The sequence below is a fragment of the Cadophora gregata genome, assembly GCF_030347475.1.
Source record: "Cadophora gregata isolate MNR1 chromosome Unknown scaffold_4, whole genome shotgun sequence".
NCBI lineage: Eukaryota > Fungi > Ascomycota > Leotiomycetes > Helotiales > Ploettnerulaceae > Cadophora > Cadophora gregata.
In genome coordinates this window covers 1003977-1023734 of record NW_026695927.1, presented here as the reverse complement: position 1 = coordinate 1023734, position 19758 = coordinate 1003977, and the positions used below count along the sequence as shown (strand labels likewise).

At 47.3% G+C, this 19758-nt stretch overlaps 10 protein-coding genes across 10 annotated transcripts; 6 read left to right on the top strand and 4 right to left on the bottom strand.

The window, feature by feature from the left end:
• Positions 1-833: 833 nt before the first annotated feature.
• On the top strand, positions 834-2133 carry ONS95_010127 (uncharacterized protein; the record flags this gene model as incomplete). The annotated part of the gene is made up of 3 exons (XM_058503698.1): positions 834-1122; positions 1192-1348; positions 1407-2133. 3 exons carry the CDS (start codon positions 834-836, stop codon positions 2131-2133), a joined length of 1173 nt encoding a protein of 390 aa, XP_058360411.1.
• Positions 2134-2195: 62 nt separating this feature from the next.
• Positions 2196-5573, top strand: ONS95_010126 (uncharacterized protein; the record flags this gene model as incomplete). The annotated part of the gene is made up of 7 exons (XM_058503697.1): positions 2196-2277; positions 2336-3866; positions 3935-3976; positions 4025-4170; positions 4227-4484; positions 4540-4823; positions 4873-5573. Exons 2-7 carry the CDS (start codon positions 3402-3404, stop codon positions 5571-5573), a joined length of 1896 nt encoding a protein of 631 aa, XP_058360410.1. The 5' UTR covers positions 2196-2277; positions 2336-3401.
• Positions 5574-5864: 291 nt separating this feature from the next.
• ONS95_010125 (uncharacterized protein) lies at positions 5865-6940 on the bottom strand (the record flags this gene model as incomplete). Its single annotated transcript, XM_058503696.1, has 2 exons — positions 6847-6940; positions 5865-6742 (listed from the first exon to the last, which is right to left on the bottom strand). The coding sequence occupies exon 2, from the start codon at positions 6738-6740 to the stop codon at positions 5865-5867; it is 876 nt and encodes a 291-aa protein (XP_058360409.1). The 5' UTR covers positions 6741-6742; positions 6847-6940.
• Positions 6941-7330: 390 nt separating this feature from the next.
• On the bottom strand, positions 7331-8496 carry ONS95_010124 (uncharacterized protein). The gene is made up of 2 exons (XM_058503695.1): positions 8237-8496; positions 7331-8154 (listed from the first exon to the last, which is right to left on the bottom strand). The coding sequence occupies exon 2, from the start codon at positions 8140-8142 to the stop codon at positions 7480-7482; it is 663 nt and encodes a 220-aa protein (XP_058360408.1). The 5' UTR covers positions 8143-8154; positions 8237-8496; the 3' UTR covers positions 7331-7479.
• A 1256-nt stretch (positions 8497-9752) lies between these two features.
• On the bottom strand, positions 9753-10280 carry ONS95_010123 (uncharacterized protein; the record flags this gene model as incomplete). The annotated part of the gene is made up of 2 exons (XM_058503694.1): positions 9753-10037; positions 10107-10280. 2 exons carry the CDS (start codon positions 10278-10280, stop codon positions 9753-9755), a joined length of 459 nt encoding a protein of 152 aa, XP_058360407.1.
• A 1897-nt stretch (positions 10281-12177) lies between these two features.
• Positions 12178-12790, bottom strand: ONS95_010122 (uncharacterized protein; the record flags this gene model as incomplete). The annotated part of the gene is made up of 2 exons (XM_058503693.1): positions 12373-12790; positions 12178-12310 (listed from the first exon to the last, which is right to left on the bottom strand). Exons 1-2 carry the CDS (start codon positions 12573-12575, stop codon positions 12178-12180), a joined length of 336 nt encoding a protein of 111 aa, XP_058360406.1. The 5' UTR covers positions 12576-12790.
• Positions 12791-13012: 222 nt separating this feature from the next.
• On the top strand, positions 13013-14172 carry ONS95_010121 (uncharacterized protein; the record flags this gene model as incomplete). The annotated part of the gene is made up of 4 exons (XM_058503692.1): positions 13013-13094; positions 13144-13309; positions 13377-13719; positions 13771-14172. 4 exons carry the CDS (start codon positions 13013-13015, stop codon positions 14170-14172), a joined length of 993 nt encoding a protein of 330 aa, XP_058360405.1.
• A 583-nt stretch (positions 14173-14755) lies between these two features.
• On the top strand, positions 14756-15636 carry ONS95_010120 (uncharacterized protein; the record flags this gene model as incomplete). Its single annotated transcript, XM_058503691.1, has 3 exons — positions 14756-14914; positions 14969-15427; positions 15481-15636. 3 exons carry the CDS (start codon positions 14756-14758, stop codon positions 15634-15636), a joined length of 774 nt encoding a protein of 257 aa, XP_058360404.1.
• A 1125-nt stretch (positions 15637-16761) lies between these two features.
• ONS95_010119 (uncharacterized protein) lies at positions 16762-17476 on the top strand (the record flags this gene model as incomplete). Its single annotated transcript, XM_058503690.1, has 3 exons — positions 16762-16802; positions 16861-16887; positions 16945-17476. The coding sequence occupies 3 exons, from the start codon at positions 16762-16764 to the stop codon at positions 17474-17476; spliced, it is 600 nt and encodes a 199-aa protein (XP_058360403.1).
• Positions 17477-18217: 741 nt separating this feature from the next.
• Positions 18218-19714, top strand: ONS95_010118 (uncharacterized protein; the record flags this gene model as incomplete). Its single annotated transcript, XM_058503689.1, has 1 exon — positions 18218-19714. The coding sequence occupies one exon, from the start codon at positions 18218-18220 to the stop codon at positions 19712-19714; it is 1497 nt and encodes a 498-aa protein (XP_058360402.1).
• Positions 19715-19758: the final 44 nt, after the last annotated feature.

Here is a 19758-nt window from a genome sequence, read left to right as displayed (position 1 = left end):
GGTTACGGGGTCTGGTTCTTGCGTTGTGAAGGGTACGAGGAGGGAAACTGTATGGGTTAGTTGATGGCTGGTCATGAGGATCTCACGTAATTCTGATTCTGATTCTCATTTCGAGGCTGCGTTTGAGGTTGGTTCGGTTCGGTTTGGTTTGGTTTATGAGTGAGTGAGGGAAGGAGGGAGACGAAGAACACGGAGTGCAATGGGGATTGGGTGCTTTTGAGAAGCTTGCATATATATTTATTTCTTCGTGAATGAGGGCAAAGAGCCTCCTGAGAGTGTTAAATTCCGGTATTTTGGGGCGCGAAGGATAAGTGTTGATTGGTAGGGCATAGTCGGACATAACTGCCCTCGCTTATGCTGCGCCGGATTGTAGTTCTGTGCCGAGGATGACGGCGGGGTCAGTCTTACAATATGGGTCTCGTTGCACACTCATACATAGTTACTGGGAACTTAGGCGGCCGAGGTAATTTATGTCTCAGTGCTGCTTCTCTCACGAGCTCGGTCTACACGCTTCTCCAGAACCCCAACAATTATTCAGAAGATCGGAACGGCAGCGTCAAGAGGAAGAACGTCGCGAATAGCAAAACAGATTTCACGGCAGTGGAGGCGGCACTGAAATAATACCACGACAGCGGAAAACAGTGTTCAAAGGAACAAGTGCAGGGTGCGAACGACTACACCAGAATTGAAAACTTACGTGCCCTCAGAGACAGGATATTTGCCAATCATATCGGCGCAAGATATTACGAACCACTCGTAGATTTATTCTCTGTATAGTCGGAGCGCCAGGCTTGATTTTCTTGCTTCCCCCAGAGGCTATTATCGAGATCAGTATGCCGTCCAATACAAAGTATGGTATGAAGAAGGACGAGGCGGTATGGAAGAGAGCATTCTTCGCGATGCCACTCTTAGGCTTGTTCATTCTTGCTAGGCAGGTGATGACGGTGGAGTTGGGAGGTAAGTTGGGGCCACTTTTTGAGGAAGCTCTTGCTGCTGGGGCTGTGAAGGATGGAGCGTCAATTGTGTCATTGAGAAAGGTGTACACGGGATGGGAGCCGCTGGATACGTTTATATTGCCGCTTATTGTAGCGTTTACTCCGTCGATGGCTGGTTTTGGTGGAGGTGAGTCTTGTCATGTTACTTCCCTCCCGCTCCAACAGGTTAAGCAAGAAGCTTTACTGACTTTCAAAGCCGGATTGAAAAAGAAGAATGTTGGAGGAGGTGTGGTGGACCTCTATGCGCCCCAGAGAATGCAGGCCATTACCTTCTTAACTGACTTCTTTGCGCTCAACGCTATTTGGATGATCGAGAGCTGCCGGCAAGGGAATGTCTTCACTTTCGCTAGGATGTAAGTTATAACGCTCGAAGAAGACGTGATGGACACAACATGCTTACACATGCAACAGTTCCAATGTATTCCTATTCATGGCTCAGCTATTCGGGATCGGAGTCGTAGCTCCGCTCTACTGCTTCCTACACTTCGTGCTCATCCCCAGCACCAAGTTCCACGCAGCAGACAGTAGACATGTCCCTCTCCACTTCGCCAAAACTATCCTCCCAACCCTGATTCTCGGCTACGCAGTGGCAGGCATCGGCATGTACTGGCCCACGTCCCCAATTTCAACTCTCCAAGGATGGAACTTCGCATGGCAACCTTTCCCCATCTACCTCGCCATCTTCCACCGCATACTCAGAAGTTTCTTCTCTAACACAGAGAAAGAAGATCGCGTCAATAATCACAAAGCCGATCTGTTCCATCTCCGCCTCATCTATGTCACGGTCGCCTTTCTCTCCTCAACAGCATGGATCTATACGGTTTTCACGTCACCAACACCCTTGTATCAGGTCTTCTTGAGTGGAATCACAAACCGTGCTGTTCAGTTTAATACTGTAGAGGAGGGGATGAGGATGTTCCTGAAGTACGATGAGGCTTTCTGTTTTGGTAGTGCCCCTATTTGGGTCTTGTTGTGTTTTCGGGACTTGAAGAGGGAAGGGAGACTTACTGCTGGGTGGGCCAAGATCCTGGGCTTTTATTCCGCGGTGACGCTTACGTTGGGTCCTGGTACGGGACTGGTGTTCATGTGGGGGTGGAGAGAGGATGTTTTGGCGAAGCCAAGATTGAAGGAGTACTGAGTTGGTGGGATCCAAATGTTGTTTTGTGGATTGTTAACTCTAATGATATGAGGTGGTGATGACCATGGTCTAAAAGGATTGGATTAGCTTCATCACCGGGTACACATCTTTACCTTTTCAGCTTCTTGGTAAGATTTTTTTGGAGTAAGCATTGCTTGAGACATTTGATCATATCCACAGAGCTGTTCTGAGCTTTAAATAGATGCCAATGATGTCAGCATAGACGAAGGCTAAAGCCGTGGACATGGAAGGGAATCCTCAAAATTCGCTTCACGTATCTTGGAAGTTCCCGTGTGTTTGGCATATAGACTTTGCGGTGGACTAGGAAGTAGGCGTGGGTGGCAGGGTTTTATTATAGTTTGTTTCGTGATATTATTATTGTTGAGGCTGACAATGAATAATTCTCCGACAAGGGGCAGGCCCATGCTTCCACGTGACCAGACGAGTTACTCTCCCTGAAAGCTCCCAAACTTTGGTCGGGCTTCAACTCTTCATACACGTTGTCGCCGACCAGTTTCTTCCGTTGCCGTCTCCGTCTCTCGCGCTGCATCTATGGACCCACCTATACTCGATACGGGCTTGGAACCAGTCACTGAATCTGCAGGCCTGCGGGGTTGCATTAGGGGATATGCGCCGACGGGCTCACTCTCCAGACTTGCTCACCGTCCTCGAATCCAGTGATTCGGTGAGCCGCAGCAATCGTCATCGGCCACTCAATCAATCGCAATAGAAAGCGGCTTATATGCATCTTCTCGTCCATCCTCCGCATGCAATGCAATGCATTCCAGTGGAGTACACAGCTCAGCAGCTTACAGCTTACAGCATGGGGACCCTACAAAGTGAGATCATACGAGTGTATGAAGGGGCGCGCTTACGGGATCTTATATGGAGGCGACTACCGTCCCAGCAAAAAGATTGGCGCGATGCGACCAATTGAAGTTGGCTACGTTACAAGCTGTTCAGCCTTGTATTGAATCCTGCATCTTGGGTCCTGGGAATCTGAAGCTTGGGCCAGTTGTTTGGGCCTATCGCAACTGCAGGCGGCTTGTTGGTGACAACACAGAGCTCCAAGCTCGGCGCCGGACATTAGTGATGGGACGGTGAGATGGCCATCAGATAGGATGGCTATGTCCGCCTGCATAATGGACACGCATGGTATGCGTTTCAGCTGACTTCATTATCTATAACTGCGGTTCATGGCCCTCTTCTCATTTAGGTTTTGATTCCTACTGTACTGTCGAGAGATTGAGTTTTGGTGTTCTGGAGAAATGACGAAAACGGCAAAAGTAGCCAAGGGCCAAAAGCCCGAGAAACAATCTTTCGTTGACAAGACCATCATTAAGCTTTTCAAAGGCGTCAACAAAGTGGTTGCATGGCATAAGCTGCCGAAATATCTCGGCGTATTCAATTTACTAGCCTTTCGTCTCGAACTCGATCACGAGAATTTGTACGATGTCTATCCCGATGCTGCCGCTCAAGGGACGCCAGCTAGCTGTCCAATGAAGGATGAGCGGTATTTGTACGCCAGGAACTCGGATGGAAAGTTCAATTCGTTGGAGCAGCCGCTGATGGGATGTTCTGGGATGAGGTTTGGTAGGAATGTCCCCAGACATAAGACGAAGAAGCCGAGTGAAGAGGAACTGCTCAATCCAAGTCCGAGGTTGGTGAGCGAGCAATTGCTGGCAAGGACGAAATTTAAGCCAGCAACTATTGTCAATTTGCTTGCTGCCGCTGTAAGTACTTGTTCGAGGCGTTCAAAGGCTGCAATCTGTTGAGAATATGTGACACTGATGACCTGTAGTGGATTCAATTTCAGGTTCATGACTGGTTTAACCACGACACGGTACGTGTAAACAGTGATTCTGGCTTGCTCGAAAGCTAACGAGTTTAGAACGCGCCAGGAACCGACGAGGTTGAGATACCTCTTCCTTTCCATGACACTTGGCCATCTGGACACATGAAGATACCCCGCTCAAAGCCCGATACGCCTCTCTCTGAACTTGACAAGGAAGCCCCAGGATACAAGAACATGAATACGTAAGTCACGTCTGTCTTTCAAGCGATTCAGAGACGACATTCTGACAACCGAAAAGGGCTTGGTGGGATGCCTCTCAAATATATGGATCATCCGAAGCAATTACTACCTCTCTTCGTGATACGGCACCAAACGGCAAGCTTACGATGAGAAGAGAAGGTTTCGTGGATTTCTTGCCGAGAGATGAGAATGACTTGCCGAAGACGGGGTTCAACACCAACTGGTGGCTAGGCTTAGAGCTGATGCATACTCTCTTCGCTCTAGAGCACAACAGTATCTGTGATATGTTGCTCGCGAAGTATCCAGACTGGAGCAGGTCAGTCAATTCGACACCCCATTAACAGAAGGATTCTCTAACGTATGTTTGACAGTGATCAAATATTCGACACTGCTCGTACAATAAACTGTGCATTGATGGCCAAGATCCACACGGTCGAATGGACTCCAGCTATCCTCAATCATCCGACGATTGAGGTTGCCTTGAACGCAAACTGGTGGGGTATCATTGGAGAGAAACTACATAAACTCGTCGGTCGCGTTGCGAAAAGTGACATTATTGGCGGCATTCCTGGCTCTGGGCTAGATTTCCATAATGTCCCGTTTTCTCTGACAGAAGAATTCGCCTCTGTATACAGACTCCATCCTCTGATTCCCGGTATGGACACACCTTACACTTCTGGGATAAGGTACTGACGAAATCACAGACAACGTAGCGTTCTTCTCGACCGAAACTGGTGCTCACACCAAAACAACCCCTATCGCAGAGCTCGCATTCCAAAAGGCTCAGAATGCAATCAATCCCAAGACTTCATTCGCCGATGCTTTCTACTCTTTCGGGATCAATTACCCAGGCGCCATCACCCATCACAACACTCCCAACTTCCTCCGCCACCTGGTATCTCCTGACGGCTTGACCCGAGACATGGGTACGCTCGACATCCTCCGCGACAGAGAGCGAGGCGTGCCCCGCTACATGGAGTTCCGCCGTCTCGTACACATGAAAGTTCCTAAGACCTTCCTTGAACTAACCGGTAACAACGGCGAACTCGCCAATCAACTCTCTTCAGTATACGACAACGACCTCGAGAAGGTCGACCTCATGGCCGGCATGTTCTGCGAGCCGTTACCCAAGGGATTCGGATTCAGCGACACTGCGTTTAGGATATTCATTCTGATGGCGAGTCGCAGGTTGAAGACTGACAGGTTTCTTGCGGGGGATGCGTGGAATGAGAAGGTGTATACGAAGGAGGGAATGAAGTGGGTGCAGAATGAGACAATGGTTAGTGTTTTGAAGAGACATTTTCCAGAATTGGCGGCGCCGTTGAAGGGGAAGGATAATGCTTTTAGGCCGTGGAGGAAGGTGGGGACGACCAGTGAGTATAGGGGCGAGGAGACGAATGCTTAGAGATACCTTGTCTGATTTGGGTAATGGGTGGTCTGGAGAATTTGACTGCTATAAATTGTACTTTTGGTTGGTAAGATAGTGGTAAAATAGGTCGAGACATGAAAGTGTTTCGCTAATTGGTAATGGAAGCCTTCTCTGAACAAACGTTCGCTTCCACTGAATGAACTCGGACAGCGATCTCGCAATTACTGGCGCCGGGTGACGACTTCAACTCCAGATCTGAGATCTAATGCCATATACATTTAGTCAAGCGCTACATGTGCCTCAGTATCATGATCAATCAATTGAAAGCTACGGCAGCAAATCAAAATCATGATCGTGCTGTCCTTGTAAATAATCATACCCATCCGGAACCCACTCCACACACGGCACCAGATTTCCCCACTCAATCTTCCCCTTCAAGCTCTCCGGCAACAAGACCTTCTGCTCCGTCCGATACCAAGCCGGGAAATGTATCGTCACAAGCATGACCCTCACATCCTCCGTCCGGTTCGGCATGCCTGCATGCCACAACCTCAAATCCCTCAATATCAACGCCCCCTTCGGTATGACCGGCTGTATGGGCGGACAAGTCTTCCTCCTCCTCTCCAGAATATCTTCCGGTATCACACTCCCGCTTTTCTCCACATACGCCTTCCAGCTTGTATCTAGATGACTACCCAGCCATATCTCTGTACTGCCATGTTCGGGATCGACATCTATTAAGTTGATATTCACGCATATCCCAAAGGGCATGTTTGGGAAATCGAAATGCACGTCTACATGCACGGGCTGTCTCTTCTCGGCTTTGAACGCTGTATTCGCGCTCTGGAAACGCAAACGCGGATTCGGTCCTAACATGCACTCTGAAATCGCAATAGCGAACGGATTGGCGATTACATCGTCGAAGATGAAGGATGGGTCGACAATGGCGTCTTGCTGGATGTTGCCAGTCCCTTTTCCGAAGTTATGGTGAGTAGTTGTGCGGTTGTACAGGGTTTGGGCTTCGGGGACCATGCGGGAGTTGAGGGTGTCGAGGTGGGTGGTTGAGATTGCGTTGGTGAGGACGAGGATTCCGTCGCGGTGGAGGGCTTCGAGCGCGGCTTGGAGGTGGTGCGATGTGAGAGTTTTGGAGGAGAGTTCGGAGGGGGAGAGGGTTATGGTTGTGAGGGATGGAGGAGGTGCCATTGCTGTGGAATATGTTATGGATGGCTCTTTCGTCGGCTGGAGTGTGAGGAATCCATCTCTATATGAACATGAAAAGGAGATGTCACTTACAGCGGGCGGTACTTACCTTATCTTAAAACCTTTTTCGTCATGCCTCTAGTATCGAGTATCGTTACCTAGATAGGACATTGAGGAGTTTAATGGGGAAGTGGATGTTGGAGCAAAAGTGGAGGGAGGAGGAGAAAGCTTATCAATTCGCCGAGGCGCTAAACTGTTTGAGGAGGGCAACAATCCCAAGCGACAGCTTCCTTTCTCCAAACTTCCTCATGTTGCGTAAATCAATGTTCTTTCATATTGAGTAAAATGACTATGCCCAGTGCGTTGGTTTGTATTCTCATGTTCCGAGACTTTATTCATCTTTATCCCTAAGGCCGAGCTGGTAAGCAAAGCACAAGAATATGCTACGGGACTTTCCAGTAATTCCCAGCGTTGTGACCAGCATGTTGAGTAGGTCTCCAAATTGAAGAGTCGATGCAATTTGACTTATCCTTCGGATGTTGCGTGAAAAGGAGTGTATATGGTAAGAAATATGGCAATATTCCTTGAAATGTCTCCGAGACCGCCTTCATTAATGGCGACGTCCATTGCATCTTTCTTAATAGATCGAGTAGTCGCAATCCAGAATATAACGCCTATTCGGTCTTGTGACTTTTTACTTTATTACTGCCTCGAGTAGCTAAGTTGCGTCCACAGGCCAATATTATTCAACGTCTATCAGCACCTCTCCTTTCTCCTCATCTGCATTCTCCCTCCCAATCCTCGCCATCTTCCACTGCTCGATGCTCTTCTTTATGGAAGGATATCTCCGGGTACAAGCCACAAAGATACTGGGCGCCCTCCCAAGAATATCCCAGAACTCCTTGACAAGAAAATTCTTCCTCAAGCGAGCGCTCTTCCTCCCGCCCTCGAGCAGGTCAGCTATCAGAATATCGTCCTCCAAAAATCCCCAATTCAATTCATACAGAATATTACCATCCGGTCCAATCATACCTGCATCCTCCATGACTTGAAATTTTGAATTGACGTGCGCGAATAATTCATCGGTGCAGAAGTCTTTCGAGCCAGCCCAGTGAGAGCACATGTCCAGGAGTTTTTCATTGCGTTTATCCGGTACTGTATTCACGAGTTCCTGACAGACTCGCATCCTCTCGCACTCTGGAAGTAGCCACATATATCTTCTTGGAAACAGAGCAATGGTATACACTGTCAAAGCGAACCAAAGGATCACTATGAGGTTCATCGATCCTGCGGCCAAGAAAAGCCAGAATCCTGTCGAACCGTCGTCGTTGTACATTTGACGAGGAAATTTGGAAATGCATTCTGTGTAGAATACACTGAATGGATTCATCTCGTATGGAGACATGATTCCCAGTGTCTGACATTCCCATCCTGATCAGCAAGCTGGTAAAATCTAATGGAACCAAAAGAACCAAATCTGTGAAAGAGGACAAACTCACTGTACGGCTTGAAGGGGTTTCTCTCCTAGAAACAACCTATTCGGCAACAAATTTTCGCGGGTCGAGACTCCAGATTTGATGCAGCGAATGCAAAAATAATTATGTTCGTGGGTTTGAGTAGAACTGGTGGGCAGAGAGCGAACTTAAAGAGTGCGCTAGGCTTAGTTCGAGCCGAAGGAAGCTGAAAATTGGTACCGACATTCTCCACGAAGCATTCCTTAATGACGTCGCGTCGAACTAGGCGATCCGTTTTAAGCGAGTGTCAATATTCGCAAGCTGTGAGCTATCCCTGAAGTCCAAGGGACAGCCAAGTGAAGCGATACCGCTTTCTATGAATGGCGTCGCCTGCTCCCTTCATGTATATCCCCAACGAGTACTTGGTTGGCAATGTCATGATTTTGCTTGTTCAGTCACCAATCCATATGAAGATTGGGTTGCTGTTTTGGCTAATAAATATAAAGTGACTGTTGAATTTTGGTATCTTATGATGTGGCTTATCGTGCGAGGAGGTACCAGGGCAAATGTGTTCCTTCTAATTGCTCTCCGTTCGATGTGAAAGATTTCGCTTCTTGTTCAAGTTCGAAGTTTGACTGTCTGTTCGGAGGGGGCGAGTTCTGGTCAAGAAGTTGCTTCTGAAGTTGCTTCTGAGGTTGCTCATGGCTGAGCGAAATCATGGCTAGTACCCGACTTTCGACATTTCGTGTCTTTCTATTTCTGTGTGCATCGAGTGCAAACAAGGCCATCGGAACACTTCAATCATTGTCTCATTGAGGTGGAGCCTTGCTTTCTATATCGCATTGTGCATGTGGGTCCCAGATAACATCAGGCTGACTTGGTCTGTCCATCGGTGGTCGCCAATTGCTGATGCCGCATTGAAAGAACTTATGGTAGTTGTATGCCGTCTATTGGTTTTGGTTCTTGCCAAAAACAAGAAAGCGTTTGTCGGTGATGGTCCTGATGGTGATGCCTTGGATCTTCATCGACTTCCAACGTGTCTCGTGTTATATTTCAATTTATTCATGCAACAAGAGGGCCTACGAAGCATTGCGACCGATTTATTCCCATCCCAATCCATCAGCTGACCGCATTTCTCTATCGGACGCCCAATCAATTCTCAGCTATGTCGACGTAGTTTCTCGCCTGCCGCAAGTAACAGAGTCGTTTCCGGAAACATATTTAATTTCACATTTGGTACTTGATTCATCCAATCGTGAGTCCTTGTGTATCGCTTATGAGATCGATCGTAAAGTCGTTATGCTTTGAGGATCGCATCGTGTTGTTGTGGTTGTTGAATTCGTTGGCTTCTTCGAGATTCGGAGGCGAACATGGTATATGTTGTTCGCGATTGTATCTCCGTTTCTCAAATACTAACACCCAAGGCCACGTGAAGGCCGAATTCGTCTTGGGCATGGGACCGAGAAGTCAGGTCAGGAATCCCAGTACAGCGCCTGCCGCCGCCCATTTAAGGATGAGTCCTCTTCAGGTTTATGGCACCCGGGCGGCCGTTACGACTCTTCTAAGTCGCCTTCCTCCACCCGTTCCACTCCCCGTACACAAAAACTGCAGTTGCCACAAGGGCGAACAAGTGCACCAGAAAAGATATGATATTGCCCTTGTTGGGCGTGCTCCAGGCATATGAAAATGAGCCGCCGCAGCAAGCAACACCAAAAGTGAGGCCGAGAATTGTCCCAATCGCCTTCCAGAACTTCCAGATCCCCTGAGGGTCGCGATGTGGCTCTCTGGGATCGAACCACGATACGAGCAAGGACGCCAGATGCGTCACTGTGCTCAGTATCAAACACTACGCATTGTCAGCAGTACAATCACAATATCAGACCATGACCCATAGGGTACTAATGGATTTACTCACAACAAGAGGGGCAATGGCAACCCCGAACCCGAACTGAACTCCCCAGCTCACCAGCAGAAAGGCCACAGGCACCAAGCCCGCCCAACCAAACACATCCCAAAGCAGCAAAACGAGACCCACGAGGGAGTCCCGAACGGGACCAGAGAATCGTATCTGGGCGGTAAAGCCAGGCATTGTGGAGGTTTATGGCGGGGGCGGAAACATGAAGAAGTAAGCCCTTTTGGCACCACTCAAGAATATACCAGTCTGTCGACCCCATGGTCGTTACTTCCATTTCCATTGTCGCAGCACTGAGTGGGAACTTCCAATCCAGTATCCCCTCCCTCCAGCCCCGAATTCTAGCGCAAAGAGGAAATTTATGATATCTGTGCAATTCAAATTTGAAGATGTGACATTCCATGACGGCTGACTTGTGTTTGTTTATCCCTGACTCGCTTAGCCAGTCTTGGCTCAATCTCAGAATTAAGCCATTTGGGTCGCTTTTTAATCTTTTGGCAACTGCTTCCAATCATTCATGATAACTGAATCGGTGTAATATGTTAAATTGACCTATTCTGAAAGGGAAGCCTCATGTAGGCCAGATACCCCTATTGGCACTGAAGACACATTTTGAAGCTCGCTAACCTCTTCCCGCCTCGTCGGCTAACGTATTTCATAACAGGCCTACCTTTCCGAGCTAATCACAAGCTCCACTACAAATTCTTTTGATCGTATTCTTCTTCTCAGAACCTGAGGATTTATAGATGGACCTAGAGATGTGGAATGGTGACTTGGTCTTATGTATGGGGCACTGGGTAACGGGGTTGATGCGTTGGAAGAAGTTCTGGGGGTATGCAAAGCATAATGGACTTTGTTGGATTTCAACACGACCTCTAACATATCACGGACCTTGCCGATGCTTTGGCTTAAAAAGTTCCAAACTTTTAGAGTGATGCTTTTGATGTAAATGGAACACGAACTTGCCAGGATCGTTGTCATTGTTTGGCAACTTTGAAATAATTACTGCTCCAAATTTTCAAGCGCTTGTGTGATCTCATGTTGCCGATGCTGAATTTGATCTTTGAGTCCTATCCTTGTGATTAGTGTGATGCATCAAGATTCTTGAGGATATTGAAAGCAGCAAAAGCATCGTGAACCATCAGAACCGGGGATGCACCACATGTTCCAAGTGATTTCGTAACATTGAAATGGCAGACAAAACTTCAAAGAGTCTCTGATTAAAATCTAAGCATACTGTCAATTCATAAATCTGCTTCGATTGTTGATCGACACTTTCACTGACGTGTCCGCTGGCGTGGCTGAACAGATGTAATCAGTGTGATACGGTACACCTGCCTCAATGCCCAAAACCAGTGCTTGTATCTTATTTGGAAGCATCTCACCTGTGTGTCCAGCAAGCAAGTTTGTGTCAAAAGACGTATTCGTGTAACTAAAAGCGTCACACTCCAGATTCAGGGGGCAACTGATTGAGAAGACAAGTAACAGCTAGAAACATTTCTCCTTCATTAATCAAAACCTACCGCTTTAGCTATTGCGACTTTTTCTTCGTAACGATGGCCCTGTATTTGGGCTTTAGCCACATGGTTTTGGATAGCTCAGCGTTGGGAACAGCTGACACACGTGAGAGCCACTTACTATCGCCTGCAGTCGCCATGGGGATCTGGAGCCGAATTATGTCTCTGTCAGATGTCTTCATTACCTTTCAAGCTTCTTATCGGCCTCAACACTTAGCAATCAGCTCTTCACAGCTCCTCTCTGACCCCAGTACGTTTTATCTTATTGCCAGCTGCAAACAGCCAATGCTGATTAACAACGCGGGCGAGGACCAAAATTAGGGAAAGTGGATGAATTTTCGGAGACTCGACGATGCAAGGGATCAAATCTACATGGAAACTAGGCTCAACTGAACCTTGGAGGGAGTTTGATTATCGATGCAGCTTGGCAGCAATGCTGACAAAACCAAGACACGAGCGTTTTCTGTTTTCGGAAGGAGTGTGGCGGAGTTAAGCGAGACTGGCAACAACAGCACCTGTACACAGCAGCGCCTCTCTAATTACAATATCCTAGTTATCTACAACAAGAAGTCAATCAAAGCCAGAGCAATAGCAAGCACAGTCATAACGAATCCACCACCGAACATATTGATCCTTACTCCGCCGTTCGTTTTCGCCTTCGTGTTCGCGATTAATGAGGGAGTGCCAAAGCTTCAAGCGTACCGTCAGCGAACGTACATGGATGATGTGTAACTGGGCACTTAGGTACTTACCTTAATGTAGTCGTGGTCGGCGCATCAAAAAGCGGTGTTGGGAAGAAGGTTCCAACAGTGGCAGTTGAAGGTACCACTGACTTAACGGTGTTCGGGTAGAGAGCGAAGGCAGATCCAGACGCTGGTACCGTTGTGGTGGAAGAAGTGCCTTGGACGATGAGTGCGATCAAAGGGAGAAAGAACAGTGGCGAGTAGAAACGCATATTGTTTTGGAGGATGAAAATGAGAAGAGTGATATCGTGGATGCAATAGAGAGACCTGGAAATCGAAGACTCTAACGATGGGCATCTTCACTTAGGAGCAAGACAGCTAAATGTAAAAGGGGAATGGGGGACACTTGATATGCACCTCATTTCCACAAGACCACAATGATCTAGCGGAAGTATTTGTAGTCATCAACTTGACTGTAATGCTGGAGAGAATTGAGATTTATCATTGTAGACTGTGGCGTAGCCGCCTTGGGCATACCCGAACACGTTGCCATCAGCTTATCCCAGAGTGTGGTAATGCATTTGTCGCTAGCGACCAAAATGTCCCTCTTTAATACAGCAAGAGAGTACTAAACTCTTCCATGACTTTGTATGCTCAAGATTGCTTTCAACGATATTTTATCCACTTTCTCAACTCTTTCATCAGCAACATGGTGCTTACCTCTTCAAACCTCCTCTTCCTAACTTATATCGCGACAGCGCTCGCTATACCAGCAAGAATTGCTCCAAGATGTGAGAGAAACCAACAGCGCCTCCGTAACGTTGGACTGACAGTGGCAAGTTACCGATCTAAAGCTCACTACACAGCTGGAAGCAGTCTCCCAATTCGCAGCAGCCGCATACTGTGAAGGAAATACACATTCTGCAGGTCAATACATCTCCTGTCTGCCAGAAAACTGCCTCTTCGTCGAAAAGTCAAATGCATGGGTTACTGAAGCATTCTGGAAGTGAGTGTTGTCTAGTTGCTCGCGACATTCACTTCTCAGCCTTGGAACGAACTGACAGTTATTTCAGTATTGGAGAATCCAACACAATTGGTTTTGTAGCCGTCGATGATACCAATCATCTCATTGTTCTTGCTTTCCAAGGCACGGCAAATACACTCCACAAGCTGACAGATGCGGCATTCCTACCTACATCTACCAATCTATGTGGCACGGGCGAGAATGAATGTAAGATACATCGAGGGTTTTGGCATGCGTGGCAGGATGTTGAGAGCATTGTCACCAATTCAGTGCTTAGAGCTGTTATTGAGCATCCAGGATACAGAGTAATTGCTACAGGACATAGCTTGGGAGGGGCTCTGGCTGCTCTAGCAGCGACATCATTGAGAAACGGGGGAATGTCAGTAGACTTGGTTAGCTCATCTCCTGCCCATATCCCTTTGAGCAAGCTGACAGTGTAACAGTACACGTACGGTCAACCACGCCTGGGTTTTGATTCCATTTCGAATTACATCACGAACCAAGCTCCAGCCAAAGGTAACAATTACAGAGTTACGAATACCAACGACATCGTTCCTCAGCTCCCTCAACACAAGGCAGGAGGCTGGGATCATTTCTCTCCGGAATATCATGTCAAGAGCAGCAATATACCTGTTACTGGTCAATATATCACAGAATACACTGGACTCTTCAACGAGAGTGGGAATGCGGGAGCTGATTGGCCGGAAAATATTGAGGGTTTGAAGAATGCCCACACGAAGTATTTTGGGAATATCACGGATTGCTTCTCAGGAGAGATAAATTCAACAGCGGATCTCATGGCAGTGTTAGACTTTGTTGGAGTTCCTAGTTCTCTTCTGGAGTAGGGACAATCGTGGAAATGTCATCTATTGGGTATTTGCAATGCAATGATTACGGATATTTATGATATGCGATGTTGTTCATATCCACTGGAAGTACTACTGAGCTTCTTTCGATCTTAGTTTAGGCCTGGGAGTCGCACCTCCACAAGGCATCTCACCTCTCGCAAAATGGGTCGAGCAGGGGGCATTTCCTAAACTTCGAAGGACGGATGCCAAATCGTTTTGCTAGCGTCCGGTTGATTATTATTACTAAGAATCAGTCATTCCATTCAAAATTTGCGTTAGCTGGAGAATTGGATTTAACAGGGAGTCGGGTCGTGTTACCCAAAGGAGAGCGATTTCCCGAAAGGGAAACTCTGCGCCAACACCACGCAGCTGGACTCAACCATGTATACGAGTCAAATATCAACTGTGAAATCAATTCATTTAGCTATAGTATCCACCCGAATGCTTGGTAATCATTTTGTTCAACCAGATATAGACTGGAATGGGCGATTTGGCAGTTGGGCACATCTCAGGAGAACGTTGTCGCCTCAAATAATCAGATTGCTTTTCATATAAACATCAGCAAGCTTCAGCATTCGCTATGATAAAGTCACAGCCATCCTACTCTGTGCTACCGCACACTCCAAATATGGGTTTTCCTCCCGATTCTCCTCAGCGGGAAGAAACATCGGAAAAGATGTATCAAGGAGAACGAGAAACGCTCGAGCGTTCAAAACAAAACCTGGCACAGTCCAACCAAGTACGTACATCCTAGACTACGTTCTTCCATACCTCCTCAACTGATCAACACGAGTATCTCAAAACCAAAATCCGCATCCTACGTCTCATATCCCGTCTCCTGGGCACCGTCCTAGCAGGCGCAACACTTTACCTCGAGAGCCGTACCATCTACAGCTATGCGACAACCCACACAATAATGCGCAACAACCGCGGACCATGGGCACGACAAACATCACTTTGGCCTTCGATAATGCTACTCGCTTCTTCTGGAATCAGTATCATTATCGGTCTTCTGACCATGGCCGCATACACACGCTCTATCCGTGCTGCTAACAACATCAACTTTTACGAAACAATCATCTCATATACTATCGAAGTGACACATATCCTTAGTTGGATTGTGGTAGCTGTTCTATATCGGACTGGTAAGACTGGTCATGATCTCTGGGGATGGGCTTGCTCTCCTTTGGCGAGGAAAATTGAGCCGAGTTTTGAGGGGGTGGTCGACTTTGCAACAGTTTGCAGAAGAGGAGTAAGTAATTTTGTCTTGAATATTTGGGTACTCCGTGCTGATGGAGAAAGTAGACCACGAACTGGGCACTGGGTGTTGCTAACCCCGCTGTAACAATCTTCAATCTCTGCATTTGGCTTGTGGTGTTCCAGAGAATCAAGTATATGAGAGCTCAGGAGAAGTTGGAGAAGGATTTTGCATTGGGACCAGAGGAAATAGGAGATTACTGAGTGCGCAGAAATTTAAAATTGTGTGGTGGTATATTTTATAGAATGTCATATAATTTTCTATTTCGAGTTTGAACGTAGTCAATAAAAACAGAGAGCCTCGCGCGCGCCTTTCTTTCATCCTGCTGTCCAGTTTCCCTCAAATCCACGTAACTGAAAAACTAGCCTAGAGCAAGAACGAAGTTCAATCCCGATATTATTATCAGCTTGAAACAGTCATCTATCTTATTTTATGAGCACACCCCACTTAGATTATCTCTTCTACCCCGCATGAAGTCGCGCGCAAGATTCTCAGTCTTGAAGCGACATGCCCTTCACGATTAGCCTCATCAGATTACCCAAGAAAGAAATCCCTCGATTCCCCTTCCGACGCGAAATCATCCATATTCCCATTCAGCTGTTGCCAACAAAAGTTTTCCGTATATCTCATACCATGGCAGGTCAAACTCCTGCTTACAAGAGCGTTTTCCCAATCCGTCGAAGCCACGCTACTGACCTGCACAGTCCTATTACTCAGCATCAAATAAACAATCTTAAGCGAGATCACCCTGCTTACGAGATACGGCTTCGTGCTACCAGTGGCGTCCAATGCGCATTATAATTTTTAAATAAGCATTTACAAGCATCGCGTTTTTGGTAAACGCTTTCAGATGGGAAAGTGAGGCTAGGGAAGGGCTGAGCACCTGCAGATCAATCCGAATTTGGAATGCAGCGGTCAACAGCTCTGCTCGCAAAGTAGCCAGCTGTACGCGAAGGCAATTGGCTTCTCGCCTCATATGGACCTTTGGTACATAGTTATTTGAGATTGGTCTCGATTTCGAGGAGATATAATTCTATGCTGGGTTGACCGTGGTTCGCTTCATTGAGGCTGGTCAATGCCTGCCTGGTGTCTTCCCTGCTTACAAACGAGATCAGGAGTTACCACCGACTTTTCTGTTTTTATCTATCTATATCAATAATGGATAACGGACTATAGAGAACATTGAAGTTTCTTTCATACACATCAAACATTCGTTTATCTAACTCTCGGATAGAACGCAGTTACGACGGCACTGGCCGCTTTCGCTCTTCGTTTCTTACAAGACTTGCTTGATGATTCAAGATCAACAATCCACGCAAGTCAGGGAGATGCCTACACTCAGAAAGATTCCGTGGAGGAAGATATGGTCGTAAGTTCCGAATCAAGTGCATTTCAATTGACCAAGTCTAATGAGCGTCCCCAACTAGATATGTCCTCGACTGGCTGCTAATGCTGTAAGTCTTGCGATACCCCATCTCAACTTACATCAATATGTTCTAACCACAGCACAGAATATTGGGCATCCTAATCGCCTCACTCCGCTTCCTCACTGGCAACAAAACGCAATTCTCCCTTCTCGAACCCAGCATAAACTTCTCATACCACCCCAAGCAAATCGTCCCAATCTGGCTCGCCGTCCTGTTCGCTCCCATCCTTCCTACAATCACTGTCTTCATTTTTTGTATCTTACGTCTCGGTCACATACCCAGATCCTTCAATCAAACAATTCAAAAGACAGCATCTTGGGATATGAGATCTCGCTTGAAGGACTTACATCACTCATGGCTCGGTATCGGATATGCGATTCTCTTCGCGTTCGGGATCTCGAATGCGTTAGAGAAGTTCGCTGGGCAGCCACGACCGGATCTTATCGCGAGATGTCAGGTTGACCCAGCCGTTTACTTGAATGAAACTGTCATGTTTTTTGGTACGGGAATGGTAGACAGTTCGGTGTGTAGGCAGACAGATTCGTTCATCTTGGACGAGGGCTTTGCGAGTTTTCCAAGTGGACATTCCTCTGGTAAGCCGTTCTCGCATTCATGACTGATTCTCTGCAATTATTCTATGTAACAATCAGCCGTACTGACTTTGGATCATTTTGCGTAGTTGATTTTGCTGGTTTGGCCTACCTTTCCCTCTTCCTCGCCCTTCGCCTCTCGATTCTCAAACCTCGCCACCATACCTACTCAAAAACTCATCATGAATCCGCTTTCTCAGATGTACGAGCAAGCAAGCCATTGTTTAGACTCCTGATAGTTTTCTTACCACTGGCGATCGCAATATCGGTATCGGTAACTCGCGTATTAGATAATCGACATCATCCATCTGATGTCCTTGCTGGCTCGGTTCTGGGTATTGGTTCTGCGTGGATAGCATATTGGAGCGTATTGCTGCCGCATTCAAGGGAGTTGGAGGTGAGACAGCCCGCCCGAGTGGCTGGGTTTGGACGCGGGCGGGAATGGGAATGGGGTGAGGGCGAACGAAGGGGGGGGAGTTTCAGTTAGCGAGAATTGGAGGTGCTTGAGGGGATTTCAAAGATGAGGAATGAAGCTTGATTTTACGCGTTCTCATACGCGCCATACGCGTTAATCTTTATGTTTCATCAGCTCAGGCTGGCTTCGATGGGGGAATGTAACGATGGAATGCGAAAGTTGATAGTTGCTTCTTGAGAATTAAATGGCTTGATTCACCGAACATTGCAAACTGTATCTTCTAGATATCTATTTCCTTCACTCAACCCAACTTTGCAAGTAACAGATACCACGCCAACTCACAATTTATGACATGGGAGTTTTCCGTCGTTTCTTTTTGTTACTACCAACGGAATTAATGCATCGTTACGAGCCTCTTCATCCTGGTGATGCAGGTTCCACCGATGGCCTGGAGCTTGAGCTGGAGGAGGAGAGAAAGGAACAAACAATGATAAAGTCACAGCAGTCAAGGATTGTTCGGTACGCGAAGATGACAGGTGTATTCCTTACGCCTTCATTTCTGCAGCGAAACGGCGAGAAATCCGAGAGGAAGATTACAGAAACCTCCTACTTGAACGGAGTACGCGGGCTGGCAGCATCTCTGGTCTACGTCCAACACTCCTTGTTCGCACGTTGGATACATAACGGATACCGAGGTCTCCCAGAAGATTTCTTCTGGCAGCTTCCATTTGTTCGATTACTCTACTCTGGGCGTTTCATGGTTGCCATATTCTTCATCCTCTCGGGCTTTGTCCTCTCGTACAGACCTCTTCAACTAGCGAGAAAAGGCGACAGTCGAGCACTTTACGACAATCTCTCTTCTGCTACTTTCCGACGAACCCCACGACTGTTCCTCCCAATTGTGCCGGCTATGCTCGGAACAGCAACAATTGTCTATTATACTTGCTATGGTGCCGAAGACTTCACGCTGAACGTCTGCCTGCCGAAGGCTAACTCATTATGGCGCCAATGGTGGGGTTATGTGCCAGTGATTGTCCATATGCTGGATCCAAGTTCCTGGAACGAATATTACCCACCTGGTCTACCGCATCTTTGGACTCTGTCCATGGAGTTCCGCGGATCCATGGTGGTTTTCCTGCTTGTGCTTGGACTTGGAAACACAAGGCCGCTCTACAGACTGATTTTGCTGGGTTGCTTCGCGATATTTTTCCTTCATTTGGGTAAATGGGATACCTTTCTCTTCACATGTGGACCGATTCTAGCCGAACTTCGAATTTCCCGGGCGGAGGCTCAGACACAGCTGGAAGCAGGTCACATTGGTCCAAAGCGGATGCAGAGTTCCATTCAGTGGAGTGTTGTGACCAAAGTTTTCTGGACCATCAATTTCATCGCTGGTCTCTTCCTCGGCAGCTGGCCAGCATTTCAAGCATGCTCGTCATACGGATTCCGCAATCTATGCCACCTTACTCCAAAATCCTTTGGAGGCAGCGAAACAGTCGAGCAGTACTTCTGGGTCTCGATCGGCGCATTCTTGCTTCTCCTCTCCTTCGAGCATATGGAGGTGCTGCAAAAGCCATTCACAACCAGACTGGCGAGCTACATGGGAGACATCTCGTTCGGATTCTATATCGTCCATTGGACTATGTTGTTTAGTGTTGGGACGGTGATTGTTGGAGCTTGCAAGAGCTGGTTGCCTTATGGGTATCCAAATTACAGTCTTGGATTCTGGGTCGGTGCAATCCTGACTACACCGTTCGTTGTCTGGGTTGGAGACATACATTGGAGGGCTTTTGACAATGGTGCTGTGAAGTGTGCGCGTTGGCTCAACACTGTTTGTACCAGGAAGTAAAATGGCGTGTATGTAAAGATTGACCACAGTTGTGCTCAGACGAG

What these genes read in the sequence shown, in the direction of transcription:
- ONS95_010124 (XM_058503695.1), bottom strand. Translation starts at nt 8,142, where the DNA reads ATGTCTCCATACGAGATGAATCCATTCAGTGTATTCTACACAGAATGC.